The 19,209-nt window shown below is 43.4% G+C and overlaps 1 protein-coding gene across 1 annotated transcript in view; it reads right to left on the reverse strand.

Annotated features, from left to right (window-relative positions):
* Nucleotides 1-19,209, reverse strand: part of ELOVL6 (ELOVL fatty acid elongase 6) — a 77,029-nt gene that overhangs the window by 26,097 nt on the left and 31,723 nt on the right. The window contains exon 2 of the mRNA XM_054295578.1: nucleotides 1,426-1,557. Within this exon, the coding sequence (XP_054151553.1) occupies nucleotides 1,426-1,557 (132 nt within the window). The remainder of the gene's footprint in view (nucleotides 1-1,425; nucleotides 1,558-19,209) is intronic.

Raw genomic sequence — 19,209 nt, forward strand, 5'->3', positions numbered from 1 at the left:
CCATCTAGGATCGAATTCGACAGCTGCTGAGATTCAGCCATTTCTGGAACAAACAATGACAATTGCTTACAGGACCTTAAAGCAAAATGATGTTAGACACACAGCCAGAAATACAGCACCAAGTGCAATCAAGTGAAAATTACAAATTTCCAAGGTGTTACAACTTGCTCTCAAAGTTATCCAGACCACTAAAAGTTTTGTCTGCTCTGAGATATTCTTTGATGTGTTGATGAACTATTAAAACCAAGCCAAATTAAAGTTCTTTTGTTAGCATGCCCTAGCTATTAGAAATACAATTTATTTTCCCCTGCAAGAGTTTTGGAAAGTTTCAAGGTGATACAATTTTGGAGAACAAAAGGAAAAGCCATGAAAAAATCCAAACTTCCTCATTCCTGCTTTATTTCACTCTGTAGAGTCTCTCAGCAAAAACTATTCCCATCCTGTGAGAAACAATGCACCATTCACACCTGCTCAATAAGCAAACATGTTTTATGTAGTTGTGAAGTAATATAATCAGTTAGCGTTATACTGAAATTAGAAAAATATGAGTAGCAGTGTCTGGTAATGGTTTGTGGATGGTCTCTATGTTGTTCAGTGAACTCTAAATTACAGTCCCAATGGTCCCTGAAATGAAGGATAGTCCTCAGGCTATCTGTGTACTGCTACTAGTAATTTGTACCAAAATTCGTGTGTTTGTAAGGGCTATTTTTATCAGCATTTGTTTATTCATTCATTTATCTTCAGCCTCATTAAAATCAGCATATTAGCATGTAAAGTGGAGTTCAGATTGGCCAATTTGACTTCAACGACTACCAACAATCCAAACATGACATTCCCCATACTAGATACGGAGTCAACACACAGCCAAGAGATGTACATCACTAAGAAACAGCCTTTCCCTGTGGAGCCACCTTTTTGCTACAGTCACAAGCAATTGTGATGGAATAACCAGAAGTCAACTCCTGATATCAGTTACAGTGGTCTAATTTACCTGTTATCAAAGCAGTGACTTTTGTTTTACCTCACTGTAATGGGGATCAGAGTCCTGACTGAATATTCCATACATACACACCACATAAACATAATACTACTAGCACCTGAGACAAGACTAACATCTCAATGTGTTTATTTCCATTTGTAGCTTGCATGGTAAATGTATTGCAATGATAAGTGCTTTTTCCCATGTCCTCCTGTATTTTCACCTTTGTTACTGATTTCTCCCATCTTCAAACACTTTATGATCTGCTAAGTCAAAAGGAATAATTTCAGTGTTAAGGAATGGATCAGGACACAACCCTGAACAGAAGCAAAGAAATGCCACTTCTGTGTGAGCCTGTTGTTGCATTAGCAGTGCTGCTGGAGGTGAAGAAGCCCAAACCTCTCCAGGGCCTGGTGTCAAGGCAGGTGGTGTGAGGAAGTGCCTACCTGAAGACGGCGAGGCTCAAAGACCAGAGCACTAGCGGCTTCCTCAGCTCAAACTTTGCTCGTTTGTTCATTAGGTGCCGACCACCAAATATAAAGGCAGCGTACAGAGCTGAAAACAGGAATGATTTCTTCCTGCAAAACAAAACCAAAAAACACTTGTCAAATGTTTAATTAATATTAGATGCACAGCAGAGTCACATATGGACAACATGGCTAAGGGCTTGTGTGCTTCCTTGAAAGGAAACTCTTTCAGAGACATTCCTGCATTCCAGCTGAGCTTATCATTTCAGTATGAAACTACATGCCTGCACACACTCAGGGCTGGGTTCAGGCAAAACTGACCCTGGGGAAGTTCTGAAAAAGGACAGACAAATTTGGCTCCCATTCTTCACCAGTTTCAGAAGACTGAACTTCTGTGAGGAAGAGAATAGATGTGGCAGAGCCCAGACACACTTCTGCAAGCAAAACATGGCTGGAACTTGAACCAGCTGATCACATTCTGTGCCTCATTTATCTTTTTCATACAAATTTTTGTTTCCTGGAGGATCCTCCCTATGTGGCATTTTAGTTTCCCACTGTTTCCCCTAAAAAGACACTTAAAGATCATTAGCCCTGCAACACACCATGATGAGCCTCACAGGAAGCAGAGGATCAGCAAGGAGAGGTCAATAGCCCCATCAAGCAGCAGAACCATGCTGGTTGGTGCTGCCCTGTGGCATCGCCCTGCCTGTGACTGCTGGTTCAGGAAATCCAATGCATTTGCTGAAAGGTCAAGCAGAGCTCTCTAAAGGAACTTCAATTATACTCTTCAAATTGCAAATTTTATTTTTAAAACTGCCTGATAGTAGTCCAGCTCAGCAATAATCACCAAATATTTGAACTCTGCTACTGTAACTCATTTTAAATCAACCATTAGAGGTCCAAAATAGACTAAGCCTGGGACTCCTTCCCACACAGCACAACATTATACTGACTAAGGCTTCATAATGTACATCATTAATGGTAGCCTAACTGGAAGGGCATCTATTCAAAAACAGAATTTTCTCTACATAATTTATCATTACATTCACAAATATAGGAACTATGGACTATAGTTTTGAACCAGGAGTTTCTGGCTCCTATTGTACACCAAGAAAGAATGACAAATACTCTCAAGAAAGGTAACTACTTCATTAACGTGACTGAAAAGAACAGCAGCAGGCTACAGGACCTTTATTTCTTTCTGACACTGAAGGGTAGCTGTGGCAGACAGGCCTATGATCAGGGCATGGCATACTGCCCAGGCTTCCCACTGGGAGAGAGGCTCAGCCATACTGAGGTGTTCAGACTTTTCACAGGATTTTCAACTGGCGTTTAAATGACAGTATGTTGCTTCACCTCAAGATAAAAACAAGTATGTGTCATGGTGTCACTACTGGTACCAAGTAGATGCCACCTTTGGGCTCTTCCATTGTGACTGGCTAGCTGAGGTTATCTCATGGCAAGGAATCTGTCCAGCACAGCACAGCATGGTCCTGAGGGCCAAGCAGTGTGGTACAGCATGGTATGTGCCTGTGCCTCCTCAAGGCAGCTGGTAATGGATCATGAGACCCTCGATGGCCAAGGGTCTTCCTGGAAGGTTCAGAAAAACTAAGAAAGCTGCAGCACATCTGACTGGAACCTTCAATGCAACCTTCAATCAAGATAAATGAATTGAATTTTATATAAGTTTGGAAGCTAAGTAAAAACTAACCCAAGAGAGTCAGATGCGTATCAGTAAGCATTCTGCAGCATGCCATTTTCTGCCCACTGAGAAACTCTGTTTCTACTGATATATTTATAGCTCTGTGTTGTAAAAGGCAGGTAACCGCATGAAAACACACCTGATGCTCTGAGAAGGGGAGGACCCAGTGCCTATAATCCACTGGGTGAGCTTTAGCATCCATGCTGGCAAAACCCCCAGGAAGACCCAGGAGCCAGCACCCTCTCACCTTGTGCACTGAGATGGTCTAATTGCCAGGGCAATGGTTATCATGACCAGGGTTTGAAAATGACAAAGCATCAGCCCTTATTCATATAATACAGAAAAAAACCCATTTATTTCTACTTCACTGGCCAGGGAAGGGACAGAATCACCAATTTGAAAGCATGACTGCACTTTAACTTGGCTGGAGATCAGTAAATATTTGTTAACCAGTCTGGGTAATGATGAACCACCTCAAGCTTGCTCGTACTGAACCACCTAACTGTTTACACAAGATTTATGGGTTGAAAGATAGAAGCAGACTCTTAGTGTGAGTCTGGACTGCATTCCCATCTCCTTCCCTCTGCAGCCTTTTCAGCAGCAGTGTGAAGCCCAGCTCAATGCCACCCTGGGCATGCGTGAGGTCTGTCCTGCACTGATCTCCAAAGCAACTGAGAGCAGAGCAGGATGACACCCCAAGTAATGCAGGGGAAAAGAGTGCCATGCAGTGCTGCCATGCAGCTGCCAACACAGCACAGGCCATGCAGGCTGCCGTGGGAGGATGTCAGGATTCAAGAGCAGGAGCTAGAGACACTTTGCAAAAGGCAAGTTGGAAACAGTTCAGTTCTAGATCAAACACAGCTGAGACTTCAAAGTAACGATTCAACTTCAGCTCCAGTTCAAGACAAGAAAAGCAGTCTGAATGAGTTAACAGTTCAGGTCTATATTCTGTCTGTCTCCACTTCACCCTGAGCCAGATAATCTATATATTTACATCAAGTAACATTTCATTTTGCTTCTTATTACTGAAACTATCTTTTGTGAGTTCAATCAATTTATTGAGGTCAATAGTTATGTTACAGTAATTAGAATAGATAAATTTTAGGTCACTTTAGAGCTTTGTAATGAGTACAGCATTATTTACAATGACAGTAAATGGTACTCCCAGAGTATGTAGCTTTGTATCAGCAGTGGCAGACATGGCAAGATTTGACTGCAAACATGATGGGAACTGCAGAGAGCAGTTGTCAGCAGTTTCAGACAAGGAGGGACACACTAGTATTATCTCCCATCAGAGGTAAGCACAATACTGAATAATGATTAGGCTGATCTTGAAATCATCCACTGTTTTGATCCCTGCTACTTTTTGCACTCAAAGGACTTTGAATTTTCCCCATTTTTTCATCCTAATAATGGTTAAAAGAACTGGACAGGCCAGGTGACAGAGTTACAAAGGGGTTGCAGAGGTATGTACTCTTAAGATAATCTGATAAACTACATTAGACTGGTATTAACCAGTTTCCTACTAGTGTTTTTATGATGGATTTTTGCAAAGGTTCATACTACAGTGTGGTGCTGGGCTAGTGACATAAAGCAATGGCAAACTGACAGAATTGAATTAGGTCTGGTACGATTTTAGCCAAAGGAGAGAAATATTGAACAAGCATTTTGAAAGACAGAGGTTTGGAGTTGTTCTGTAATGTACCTTTTCAATACTATTACCCGAAAAGAAACTAAATGGAGCAGAACAATGACCAAAAAAATTGAACTTGAAACTAAAAAAAATAAAATTCCTCAAAGTAATTCGGTAACAGACTTGCATCAATAACTTAAATGTTAGCACATTCATATGTTTGTCTTCAATTCTGTTCTGCAGGGTAACACAGTAGACATAAAGACAAGGCTGCCAAATCCTCCACATTTTTCTGGCATTTCTGTTTCTCACAGTTGTCTCCCACCTTCCTACATTTTCAGACTTCAGGGACTAAGTACTATCTGTACTGAATACAACTCCATGTTCCTCTGACAAAAGTTGCCAGCTCTTTCCCCCTTTATAGGCCTCTGGAGAACCTATTAAAAGCTATATTTGGGCTTACTACAAGAGAGGGAGGCAAGAGGGGCTATGGGCTAAAGATATGGGACAGATCTTCCAGGACAGTAGCAGAGAGATGGCTGAGTCATGAGGCAAAGGGAGAGGAAGAAGCTGGGACATGTGATGTGAGAAAGAGAAGAGAAAGGATGAACAGTAAGCATGGCAGCAAATGATGTGAGCTGGCAGCCATGAGATGGACATAAAGCTGGGACAGCATGGAAGGCCAAGAGGCTTGAAGTTCTTTCTGTGCTGGAACCCCTGGAAGGATCCTTCCTGCATCCATGGGCAGAGGAACAGAGACAGGAAAGAGGAAAAGTATAGCTGAGAAGAGGGAGGCAGAAACTGGGAATGATAGAGAAAGACAGAAACAAAGCTTTACTCATTTCCAGCAGGGAGTCCCACGCAGGAAAGCCCACTCAAAGCACCACAGAGTGACAAGAAGAGATAAGCCACCCAAGCCTCAGGCAGGAAAACACAGCACTAGGAAGGGGCAGCAAATAATCCAAAGAGGAAAGCAGTTGTAAACAAATGGCTAAGGATTAAGAAATCCTGATTTCCACAGAAGCACTTAATTTATAAAATGATGAAAATGTAATATGTAATGTTACCACACTATTCTAAAATTAGGGGCCGAAGCCTGAGGGTGAGCCTCATGTGCAGCAGCATGAGACATCCCCCTGTCTCTGATGCAAAGTGAAATAGCCCTGAATATTGCACCACTGCTGAAGGAGGTGGTTTCAAGCCCAGATGCACTGTTGCCATTTTTTCCCCCTGAAAATAGCAGCCTGAGTCATTATTGTAGAGTTCTCTGATGTTAATGAGTAAACAGATATATATATATATGTGTCTGTGAGAGTGTGTGCGTGTGTGTGTGTGCTATAAAATTGACTATTTCCACAGAATTTTCCTTAATTATTAAGGAAAGTCCTTACAGAAATGCCCAAAAGACAACCTTATCACAGATTGTTAAACTCTCATTTATCATGCAATATAGGATTATCTGCATAACAGCCTTCAGTAAAGGAGTAGTAAAGTGGTGTTAGCCCCCTCTTTCTACATTCCATAGGATTTTTAAAGCTTTTTTAAATCAAGATGTATTTACTTTGCACATTCAAGGCTCATTTTTAAATTCACTAACACTTCATCTGTTGTAAAAGGAGCACAACGGGTTAAAAAAATCCCACTGCAGTTGCCAGAGCAGAGTGTTGCTTGAAAGTAAACAAGCAGTTTCAGGTTCCTGACGTTATTCTCTTGGCCTTCATCACCATTTTACTGATGTAAAAAAAACCCAACCAGATTTACTGAAAAAAAAAAAAAAAAGAAAGAAGATAATGTCTGGCTATATGAAATATAAGGGAATTTTCCTACTGCTTTCTCCCAGCTTTCAACAGAAAATAACAACAATAACTTAGGTTTATAATTGAAACTGCTAACTTGAGAGTCTAGCTCAAGTGCTTTAACCTGAACCCATGTGAATCACACAACATACCCATGTCCACAGATCAGGCAGCAGGGCTGGTAGCCTTGGCAAAGTTACTTTCTCTCTGGTGCTTATTTAAAAATCACACATTCTGTATAAAAAAGGGTGTGAAAACGCTTCTCAGTCTCTCAGTGTTTCTACCTCAGAAATACTGTCAAAGCAAACCTTTCTCTCTTTCTCCACTGATACAATTTTGACAGAACCAGCAAGAAGAGATCCAATGTGTGGATATGCCAGATCTGTGTATGAAAATATAACCTGTACTCCTGGCTTAGATTTGAGTTCCTGCAGCTGCTTCCCATTGACCCTAGCAGCCTTCATAACAGAGAGAGAAGGACACACAGAAGAGGAAGACCTGTCTGACACCCACATGCCAACAGAGTCTGATTTATTCCTGCAGCTCAATACCCTTTGACATTTATATTTAGGACAGCAGTGATGACAGTCACACAGACATGTAGGTGATTCACTGATGATGGTCTCTGACGTAAAAAGCTATCAGAGAGTAACCACAGATGTATCTCATACCAGTCATCTGATCCCTTCATTTCTAAAGCCTGTGTCTCAAAGGCCATTCAGCCTCCTTGTGACAGGTACTGTTGGATGTGCCAGTCTGTGCTTCCCCCAAGGCTGGAGCAACTCTCCAGGCACCTCTCTCCTGTCTGAGAGCAAGGGAAGAGGAGTCAGGGCCCTGGGACCACACATGGGCCAGGGACTGTTATTCCCCCACATGCGCCTTCTCTCTAGGCTGCTGCTCCCATCACCCAATTCTGTCGTTACTGCCAGATGTAGTTGTGTCACTGCCCCGACTCCTCAACCCACACAAAGGAAAGAAACATGGGCCTGGGAGGCTGCCAGGAGGACTGCTGTGGGACCTGTCCCAAGCACAACATTGCTGAAAAGCATGGAAGAAGGATGAGGAAGACTTGTGTATGCACTCTTGCTCTATGAGTGCCAGCGGCTGAGCAGAGGGGCAGTGAAGCCCAGGTCCCCACTGCCCAGGTCAGAGTGCCAAAGGTGAGAACTGCAGGGGCAGCAACCTCCGAAAAGCAGAGCAACTATTTTTTTGTGGTGTATCACCAGCTCATAGCCTGCTCTGGTCCAGTGGAGATAGCCCCAGTTCACCACCAGCCAATTTGCAAGAGCTAAACTATTTAGTGCAATACAACACTGTCCCAGGGGAGCAAGAGGCTGTGCCCACCTGAGCCTCTGCCCACACTGCATTCAGTCTGACCCAGGGGCAGGAAGCGACTCCTGCCTCGTCAGGGCAGACAACAGCCCTAAAATTACAGAGAGGAGAAACAAGGGCACGGAAGTGTGGGGGCACGGGGGAAGGTGGCTCATGTCCTGCACCTCCCTGATGGTTGCATCTGTTTTGTTGAAATGTTTGCCAGTAATTTGTAATACTCATGTTTGTAAAACATAGGTGTTAGAGAGTATTAGACACACACTTCAAATGTGGGCAGCTAGGGACAAAGAAAGCAGCAAACTTTCGCTGTCTTCTCTGTGAGTGGGAAAATATAAGAAAAGCATACGGGTGGAAAAACGAAGTTAAAATTCAGGAACAATTTGGGGTTTTTTTCAGATAGAAGGGCAAACTCAGCTCTGAAGCATGGTCCCCTGTTCTTTATAAGCCTCATACAGGCTTGATGGAACAAACCATAAATCTGTAAAAAAGTTACAATCCCAAATATAAGCCATGTCACAAGAGAAAAGAACCTCTCAAATAGAAAGCACTTCAGAAAAACATCCCAAAACAAGTTCCAAAACTTTGGGTTTTGAAACCAAGTTGCCAAAATTATCACTGAAGGAAAATCAGCTTCATCTCCGGCTCTGCCCCGGACTTCCTCCACTTAAGCTGTGAATGGGGACCCACCCAGTGGAGATGACAGGTGAGTGTGCTTGCCACGACAACAGCCATCCCTGAAGCTTTCACCTGGCACAGACAACAGCGGAAGTTGCAGCTCAGTGGGTTGGGTGACTGGGGTGAGCCACACCATACCCTCCTACCCAGTTGGCATCCCAAGTGACACGGTTCAGCCCAAGTCATAGCCTGCACCACCTCATCGTCAGTGCCACCACACATCCCAAGGATGGGCCACATCCCAGGGATGGCATCTGACCCCACTGTTACTGACACTGATCATAGGTAACAACCATTTTTGCACAACTCCCTCCAAGATTCACAGGGCCAGTGCTTAGACTTGAATCTAGCCCCACAGGACCCTACTGGAAAAATGATGGCCATCCCTGTCCCTGTAAAGAGCCTTTACAGAAGCTCAGTGTAGTCAGAGAAACTTCTTGAATGGGAGCCTCTGCTAAATCCATTGATATCACTCTGACAACACACATAGTTCTTAAGACAAAGATTTGGGGTTATAACAGGTGACAAGTCAGGGTGTTCCAATTCCACTTGATATTTCCAGGCATTGCTGAGACTTTCAGGCAGTTGGTGGAGAGATGGCAGAAAGCAGAGAAGCTAATGTAGGTCATAGGCACTGCAGCTCTAATGAAAAGTTACAGTACTTTCACTTTTAATTTCATCAAAGTAAATGTAAACCTCTGGCCTCCACCATAAAAACCTGGAGCTAGTAAACACAACTGCAAGTGAACTTGGGGGCTACTAACCTACATCCTTCCCAGCTGAAATCATTCTGTTTGTTCCTACCTCTCACCTGAAAGCAGTTAGTGAAGATGCTAATAGAGGTATGTCATACAAACATAGCTGAAAATAACTAGATTTCCAAACTGTCTTACTCCTTTGATCTGCTTTATCTGATCAAATTAATCAATGGTTATGACATCTCATAATTTTACACTTAAAGGAGTATGTCAATATAAATCCTTCAAATCCAAGAAGATCCCTGAAGAAACTCAAAATGTTATTTACATAGAGAGGTGTTGTTTTTTTAAACTGTTGAGCAAATAGGTATTTGTTTATTAAACAGAACAAAACACAACTCAACTAACAGATCAATAAGAACACTTTACTGAAGATGTCTTTGCCTGTGCACCTGCAGAAAGCCTCAGCACCACAATGGCAAGTTCATGTCTCTCTACCATTGCAAAGGCAATTTGTAACTATTCTGGGAAAGTGTCTGTTGGATCCCAAAAAATATTTAAGTAAAAATAAAAGCAGTCATTTAAGATGAAGCATGGAAAATGGAGGGGTTGCAAGCAGCGTGTTACTTTTCTATCTATCTGCCCTAAAAGACATTCCAGTAGACATTGCTCCCTTCCAGCCTTCTGCAATGCAGCCTCAGAAAATGATGTTGCTACAACTGTCAGTGGATTGCAAAACACAAACAAATAAAACTGTTATGATTTCCCTGAGAGCGTTCTCGGCCAAAGGAGTCATGCATGATTTTCCCATAGAGCAGAGAGCAATGGCAGAAACAGGACAATAATATACAATTAAGACCTTACAGCCAGAGCTTGTTGATCCCCTTATAAAAAGCACCACCATATAACTTTTTCAGTGCTAGAAAACATTAAATTATCCTAGAGGAAACCAAACTAAGGGGATGCCTGAAAAGCATAATAATTTAGAATGCTGGCCAGGACAGGGTTAATTTTGCAGCAGCCAGGAGAGGGCATGGCTGGCACCCAGAGGTTATTCTGTACCACCACATATCACTGCTGAGGTTGGAGGTAAGGGAGTCTCTTCTAGGAAGAAGAGGTTCCTTTTGGTCAAGTGAGCATGGCAGGGGGAGCTGTCCAGTCCTGTTGGCTGCTGGGGGTTTTGTGTGTGAATCCTTCCTGTCCTGGACCCTCTGTCATTAGTATTGCTGCTGCTACTGTTTGTCTTCTCTTCTCATTGCTCTTTCCAGTAAATTGTTCTTATCTCAACCTGTGGTGCCTCCAATTCTCCTCTGCAGCAGGGGAATGGCCAGGAGGGGAGTGAGTTAGAGGAGCCTGGGTTTTAGTGGGAGTTCTAAACTGGCACATACCATTCCTAAACCACGTCAGATATACGCTTACTCCACTCTTCTTCGCCACCTAAAGACCTAAAGCCATACACATGGATGAGAGCAAGCCAGCAATATCCTTTGGTGGCCTAGCTTTGATTAGAAGGGGATAGTGGTACCAGTGACATTGCAGTAATGGAACTGTGGAATAAAATGCCTTGCTTTCAAACTTTCTGAATGTCCAGGCAACCTGTGGAAGAGAAGGCAGCAAATGGAACTCATAAAAAATGACATTTTGGTGGAGAAGCAAATGAAAGAATTTCTTCCAGCATTCCCTACTGAAGAAAAATCAGGTCATCTTGAGAACAACTGCCTCCTCTGACTAGTTCCACAGTACTTTTTGATGCATGATGTCAAGGACTGCTTGATGTAAATCTAATAGAATCTTCAAGGACATGTGACCTTTGTCTACGGGTCAGAGAGCAAGTGATAAAGGATGCTAATGGACATGCTGCAGTGAAGCCATATACCTAACTCTTGACCAACTGGAAACCGACAAAATCCAGAAAAAAATGGGGCAATCTTTTCATAATCTTTTCAATTACCTCTCAAAAACAAAGAGCTCTGCCCAACAGCCATTCTGCTTCTCAATCAACTGGGAATTGGGTCAGAACAAACAGAAAGGTGTTTGAGCAGAGCTCAAAACTTGCAATAGAAAGCAGTTTGGAGTAGCTAGGAGGCAGGTTTACATGCTGCTACCTCCTCCCAGCACAATGCTTTGCCACTTGCCCAATGTGTCCACTGGCAGGGAAGGTATCATTATCCGATTATGTTGTCATTACTAAATGGCATTTTCGTGAACTAAACCTCACTACTACTTACTTAAGAGTTTCTTGCTTTTCGTTCCCAGTGGAGGCTTCAATACCCAGAATAATCTGCTAATAAATTTCCAGGTACTTTCAATCTGTCACAATTCCCATGTGATTGACTGTGACCTATAGCTTCTCCATTAAATCCAGAATTGTTTTACTTGAAATCAGTCAAGGCAGTATCTTTAAAGCAGATCTTTTCAAATGCAAAGGTAGAGGCAAACTGGCCTGAATCCAACTAATAAGTCTTTGAGGAGTATATTAAACATAATGAGAAATACTGCAAGCAATAAACTAGCGGAAGTAATTTTCTAATTACTGTCAGAATTTTCAGGATCTGAAGTGGAGAAAATTTAAGAAGCAGGATGACATTCCTATACCTGTAGTGGAAAAGGTGGGACAAAGGAATGTAGCAAGAGCTGTACGCTGTACAATCACCAGCACCTGTTCCTCAACTAAATATCACAGCCTGGCTGTTTTTTGGCCATTTCCTGCAGACATCCCACTTGCACTCCTGAACAAGTCCAAAACAATTGGCATAAAGCAGCAGGAGTGGCACAAAGCAGTACAAAGTACAAGGCATTAATGTAGCTTATCTCCATCCTGTCAGCAATATGGCTGTGACAGTTTGTTCTGCCTTTCCACCTCTGCCTGCAGCGTCAGGCTTGGCACACTCCCCTCTGTCTCTCTCAACAGGTGGCAGGACCCACTGGCTGTCCCAAACTAAAGAGCCTGAGTCTCTTTTTGCTTCCAGCCACGATGGCTTGACTGACTGCATTCTGCCCTCAGCCACCTCCTCACCTAATGAGATGGGATACTAAACTGCTTAGCCGTATTTCACTTTCCACGGCAGCATAAGAAGAGCAGGTTACTGAAGGATTAGGAAGTGTACCATGAAAGTGTTACATATACAAAGAGAGTTGCCTGTCATAGTCTCTGCTAAATCTTGCTCAGAGGGGACCTGTTAAAAGACAGGAGAAGCCAAAAGGAAAGAAATCACAAACAAGGTGATGAATCTGGACTAGGGTGGAAGTGGCTGACCCTAGAGAAGGAAAAGGAGCATCATGAGGAGAGAGCAGTGATTGACATCTGGCTCTTCTGGACAGGCAGACAAATGGAGCAAGCAAGGGCATAAATATGAATAAATTTTTGGCAGGTTTACTAACTTATGGGTGGCCTAAAAAGAGGTTAAAAAAATCTGTTCCAGCCAAAAGCCAGGCTAGTCCTACATTAATTTCTGTACCACACAGCTAACATAGTAGAACACTCTCCACTCTCATCACCTATGCTTACCTCTTTTCTTTCGTGGGGCTGTTGTAAAGTCAGCAGTAAATCTGCCTCCTGCATCTGCCCACTGTTTCTCTCATGCTATGATTAGATGACACATGAACCCACTTGCATCAGTATCTCATTCAAGGATGCTCTATTCCCTTTGCAAACAGAATACAAGAGTCCCTTGGCCCCTGCATGCCGGATTTGGTAGGCAAGAGGGAAGAAGGTGATCTTTCCAAAGACATTGTTTTCTCAGGGCATGCCCTGAAGTGCTCCAGTGCTTTGTAACTCTTCCACCAGAGCCCACCATCTGAACAAAATCAACACCCAAGCACTGGTCACCATCACTGCCCCTGCACCTGGTGCCCCCATCACAAAAACCACACATGCAACTGGGAAATATCTGATGCTTTCTTGCTAAACCTGCATGATCCAAGCACCTACCACACTCTCCAGGGGTGGGGCACTCCAGTTTCTGAGCATTAAGTACACATTAATAGTAGCCTGCTTTTACGAGCCTCTCCTTGGGAAGGTAAATGCTATCTCTTTGAGGTTGGTAATGATCAACGCAACTGCACATTTGCCACTCAGCTAACCTAACTGCCTGGAGAAAAAGTTGCACAGCTGTGCATTCAACAAGCTTTTCCACTTCCATGATACCCTAGAGCAAAAGACAGTTTGCTAATGTTTGCTGCTTTTGGTTTTGCTTCTTCTGTTGCTGTAGCTTGCTTTGAGATTTATGAATGTAAGCATGCTATAAATGCGTATTAGAGACTTCCACAATTACTCTGCATCTGGACTGACACTTCACTCCAGCCTGTTTTCCAAATGGGAGATAGTCTTGGAATTGAAAGCACCAAGGGGAAAGAGTTTACTCACATTTTAGGGAGGTATGCCAGTGATTCCCCTTCTGCCCCATTGCAAGGGGTTTTCTACTTTATCCAATTTCTCCAGATCATTGGGACTCCAGCTCACTAAAAAACATTTGAGAGACCTGGACCTGCACCACCACCAAGTGACCACCAACACAGACACATGCCCCTGTGTTTGCCTGCATCCTGGCCGTGGTTCTGCTGTGTTGCAGTCAGCCTGTACCTGCACTGACAGCCAGCAGCAATGCTCTCAGGCTCAAGCTCTGCTTTGCTTCTTTGGGGCTCCAGGTTGCCGGGTCCCCATGGTCAGCGCAGTGCAGGGGTGCACCAGCTCACATGGACATGTCCAGTGCAGCCCTTCATTCTGGTCCTTTCCACTAGTCTGAATGAACAAGGTGACAGCAAGTACAGAGGGACAAGTGACAGAGAGAAACCTCTGAAGAAAAATATTTCAGTCCTCTGTCTTTTGCCAAGAAGGAACAACATCCATGCTCAAAGTTTTGGTTTAGCAGTTTCAGTCCCATGGGTAGGGCCAAGCAAAAACACAGTTAGTTTGTGATTCATCGCAAATTTTTTTTTTATTTCAGCCTACCGTTTATGTTTTAGTCGTTCTACCTGTCTACTCTATCAGCAAAAACAATCAGCAACTCCCCGCCTTAGACATAGCAATCTCATAGGACCCTGGTGACTTGTTCAAAGATATATCAAGCCTGTAGTTGCAGAAGTTTGTTCTTTTGGGAACTGAATTCTCATAAATACTGCTTTGAACTTCTCATCCATGTTTCTGGAAAATGCTGGATCTGTGTTACAGTTGCCACTGCACCCATCTTGCCTCACCCCTGACAGCTTTTGCTCTAAATAAAACAAGGACGAAGGCATGGCTAAAAACCAGATGATGGGCATAACTAGACTTCAGTCACAACTGTACCAGTCCTTACCACTTAAATCAGACTGTGCTTCCGTGTTCTTATATCTTGGTATTTAAACAATGTGCTGATATACACCAAATTCCCTATAGCACTATAACACACTTTACTCATGTCTCACAGGTGCTTGTTTGCTTGGTTGGTGTGAAGAACAAATCCCATTTCTACTCACTCACTCCAGTTAAATAACACCAGCACTACGGATAAAAATTAAATACTACTGATAATACTACTACTGGTAACATGCTAAATGAGCCTCTTAAATAATAATTAAAGAAATTTATTTACTCACAAAAGAGGTAACTAGTTGAGAATGTGGCATTATGTAATTGAAACTTAATCCCAGTGCTAAATTTGCATTCACAGAAAGACCATAAACTTCGAGTAAAACTGTATTCAAACGACTTGGCTAAATTTGGTGCTCACAGGCTGACACCTTTCTGAGAAGGCTCATGAATTAATTCCATTAGACCTTCTAAAATGTACTGATGACAGGATGTGTTAATAAGCAATGGTTTGGGAGCTCCTTGAGACCAAGAAAAAGCTGGTAATGTGTCTGTGTGAATTTAATGGCTGCACTGATCCAAAAGAGCAACAGTGCAAAAAACATTCTCAAACAGCTGCTTCTCTTCCTCACCATTGTACACTGAAGTGCTTTAAACCACACAGTTGTTTAAACTATAGGAGTGGCACATAAAGCATCCTTCTGGCATACATCCTGCAGCCAAAATGAAAATGTGAAAGTCCTGGTACAAAACCTAATTATCCTGCAGCTAATATAACTGGAAAGTAACAGAATAATGTCTTGATGTCCCTGCATGGCTTATTCTTACATGCTAATGCACTTTGGAGAGAGTGAGCAGTCCTGGAAAACTCTCTGCATCCGAAGCTCCATGAACCCACTAGGATTAGGACTCCTTCACAAAAGGAAGGCTCCTCCACTATTTAGTTGGTTTTCCAGCAAACTTTGTGAGCTTCCTGAATGGTGTCTCTGGGGGACAGAATTTTAGACCTAGAGCTGCAGTCTAGTCACTAGTCAAAAGCTTTTCATGAGATGTTTCCATGACTTCAGGTCAGCAACCTGCAAGGGAGCTCATCTCAAATGCTCCCACACTCTTAGTCTGCCTGGAAAAAAAAATTTCAGCTTCCCCCAAATTAAACATTTTATGGAGAGGTAAAATGGGCTGGGGAAGTATTTGTCTGTGATGGGTCTGAGGAAGAGGAAGTCAGACAGGCAGTGAGAAAGTTGGGAAATTAAAGTCCCTGCAGCTGCCTGCCAGCAATGGGCACGCATCACTGCTCCCGTGGCTCCCTGGGCTGCAAGTGTGTGTCGCATGAAATAAGTCCACACCTGACGATTAAATTTCTAAATCAGTGTTTCCATGTGGTGCCTGGGGGCAAAATATAGGGCTCTGTCATCCTTCCTGGAGCTGTCAATACTGGACCAAAGAAACTGGAGGAAAAATGTGGAAACAAAAAGCTGGAAGGAAACTAAATTCAGGTCATGGCTGTGAGTTGGATCAAGCAGCTACAGAGTGAAGGCAGGTCCTTTTCTTTGCTTTCTTTCCCTGTTCAATGCCAGACTTGTTTAACAAGACTCTCCCTGGTGAGTATTCTTTTGTAATTTACAAATGAAAAGGAAACATGCTTCTCTGCATTAAAAGAAAAAACAAACAAACAATGTAGCTGTTTTCTGTAATCCTTTTCCATTTTTAATACTAGGAAAAGGTTTTGCTGCCTCTGCTTAAGTACAGTCTTACTTTTCAGCCTTCTTTACTTTGGGAGGGAGAGGGGGAACAAGTGAGCATCTTAAATGATTGAGGATTTCTGCATAAATATTCAATGATAAACACTAACAAAATAACAGTGAGAAGCAGTTTCTAGCACAAGGGCTGGGCAAATCTATCAAAACAGACACACTGGATGGCTTCTGATCTCACAAAGTCGAAAGGATTATCTTGCTCCTCAGCCTGCACTAACCACACATGCTTTAATTATGTTTTTAAGTATCTTTTGATGCCTTACATAGGCTCACACAACTCTTCCCTGACTCATGTCTATTAAAAAACCCTGGCAGGTTGAGTTTGCTCTCATGCAAGAGGGAAGGTGAGGAAGGTACATAATCGCTTCAGTTTTCCTGGCAGCAGAACAAACCCACAGACGCCAGCCACCACTAAGTGTAGGCAGGAAGGTGACTCCTAGGCATTAGGACATCCAAACTCTGGGAGACTCTGCTTTCCAAGTGCAAAAATATTTGCCTGCTTCAAAGATGGGGCTTGGCAAGTTTGGGGAAAAAAATAATTAAAGACCAGGTGATGGGCTGCATGACCCTTCAGGTTCCTTACAAAATTAAACTGGGCTTGGGCACTCCTGCCTGCACCCAATCACCTCCTGCATGACTGTGCTGAAAGTGCTCACTGGGAACACAGACCCAGGAGAGGAAAAGCTCGGTGCTGCTGGGTACAGCTGGGTGTGACACACAAAGGTGGCAGACAAGTCTCACCTCTACCCCACAACAGAGTCATTCTGCAAACAGAAGCATGCAAGCCTAGCACCTTTAATTTGCAAAAGCTTCTTTGCCTCCCAGCACTTGCATTTTGCCAATGCAAATCCCTCAGGCTGCAAGGCTGGGACTTGTTGAGCAAGATGTACACAGTGAAACTCTGATTGAGACTCCTGCACAGCACAGCAGCATAAAAATTATATACAGCCCTCCTCTGGGCAGGAAACATCCTAAAAACCGCATACCCAGGAGAGCTGCAGAGCTATCAGCAAGGAAGGCAAATCTAGAGAAGGAAAGAAGAAAAGGAAAAGTAAGTTTGCAAGCATTAAGAGACACAAAGATCTGGTCTTGCACAGCCACATAGTGACTGCCAGCCTATCTGCTGCATCATCTTCTGCATCCTTGTAGACCGGTGACAAAGGATGGTTTCTATTTCCAGGGCCCCTGAAGAAAAGTGCTGTCTAAACTACTCAGACACAGAGACCAGACTTGGGATGAGGCTTGAAAAAATCTCATTACTCTGCACCTTGAGATGGGCTGAAGTGGCTGCAGTGGCAGTGGGATCAGCAAGGATCCCAAAGTGGTCCCTGTCATGGTATCAAGTCTGTCTCCAGCACAGTGCTCTGCAGACCCAGGGGTTTTGGCTGCACTGATAAAAGCTGGTAGCTCAACCTAAAATGAATAAATTAAAATTAGCATTCCTTTGGGGCTGACTCATAGCAGAAATGTAGTATTTTACTGGCCTGTGCTTCCCTTTCCCCATGTGCTCGCCTCCTGCACAGCAGAACAGTGAAGAACTACAATTTACCAGTGAACAGGCTCCCACACCTCCCCAAGCCAAGCCCAGCTTTGCTCAATACTCCAGGTCCCTCCAGCCACACAAACAGTTTAAAGGGCTCCAGTTTAGAAGGCAACTCAGAGCCAAGTGTTTAAACCCCTTACTCAAAAAAGCTCACTGAGCACAGATTCCTCCTTCTATTTGTTTTACCAAAATGCTTTGCTGCATCAATGCATCGACTGGGCTGACAACAGTGTTCCTGCGAACTAAACAGAAAACTATTTGCTAGCCCATTCCTAGCAAGTATGTCACTTGTAGTAAGAGCACGTTTTTGTCTGGCTTGGTTTAGATCAGTGGTATTTGTTATGCGTTACCATAGAACAAAAGAGGATGAAGATTTCAGGGTTTGGCCCTACACTGTTTGTGCAGAAAGGAGATAGAGAAAGGGAGCCTGTCTCCTAGTGATAACAACATTTATCTGAGCTCAAGACTTGGTAAGTCTTGCAAGTTTCTACCAACAGATGTTGACAAGTCTTTTGTAGTTTCTCCTTAAGGACAGCATGGCACTGCCAGTCATGGCAGCTCAGCCATCGTGGCAGCCAATGCCAAAAGGGCTGACAGGGAATTAATTAACTGAGTCACTCTCTCACTTCAGTTCAAGTCAGCCCAGGTCACAGCTGAGGTGATGTAGAGAGACCTGCACTGTTCAACCTGTAAGGGTGAACAAACGGCTGCCAAGCTGGTGTTTGCTCCCAGTGCTAAATGTTCTTTTCCACCTAATTCTCTAGCTGTAACCATGCATGTGTCAAGAAAAAATAGAATCATAGAACCTTTGAGGCCAAAAAAGACCTTTAAAATCATCGAGTCCAACCATTAACCCAGCACTGCCAAATTCTCCTCCAAACCATGTCCCCAAGTGTGACATCTACATGACTTTTAGAACCACCAAGGACGGTGACTCAAATACTCTGCAGGCAGCCTGCTCCAGTGCCTGTCAACACTTCCTGTGAAGACATTTTCCCTAATATCCAACCAAAACCTCTTCTGTATTTCCTTGAGGCCATTTCCTCTTGTCCCATCACCTGTTACTTGGAAAGGATGCAAAGAGGATAGAGTCAGACTCCTCCTGGTGGTGCCAAGCAGCAGGATGAGAGGCAATGGGCAGGAATTGGAAGAAAGGAAGTTCCATCTGAGAAAGAATTTCCTTACTATGAAGGTGACTTAGCACAGGTTGAACCCCCAGGGAGGTTCTGGAGTCTCTTCTCTGGAGATATTAAAAGCCATCTGGACACAACTGAATAACATGTGCTAAGGGACCCTGCTTGAGCAGGGAGGTTACACTAGATGATTTCCAGGGGTCC

This window comes from Melozone crissalis, unplaced genomic scaffold, assembly GCF_028551555.1.
Source record: "Melozone crissalis strain CALT ecotype California unplaced genomic scaffold, PUWL_Pcris_2 ptg000006l_1, whole genome shotgun sequence".
Lineage (NCBI taxonomy): Eukaryota > Metazoa > Chordata > Aves > Passeriformes > Passerellidae > Melozone > Melozone crissalis.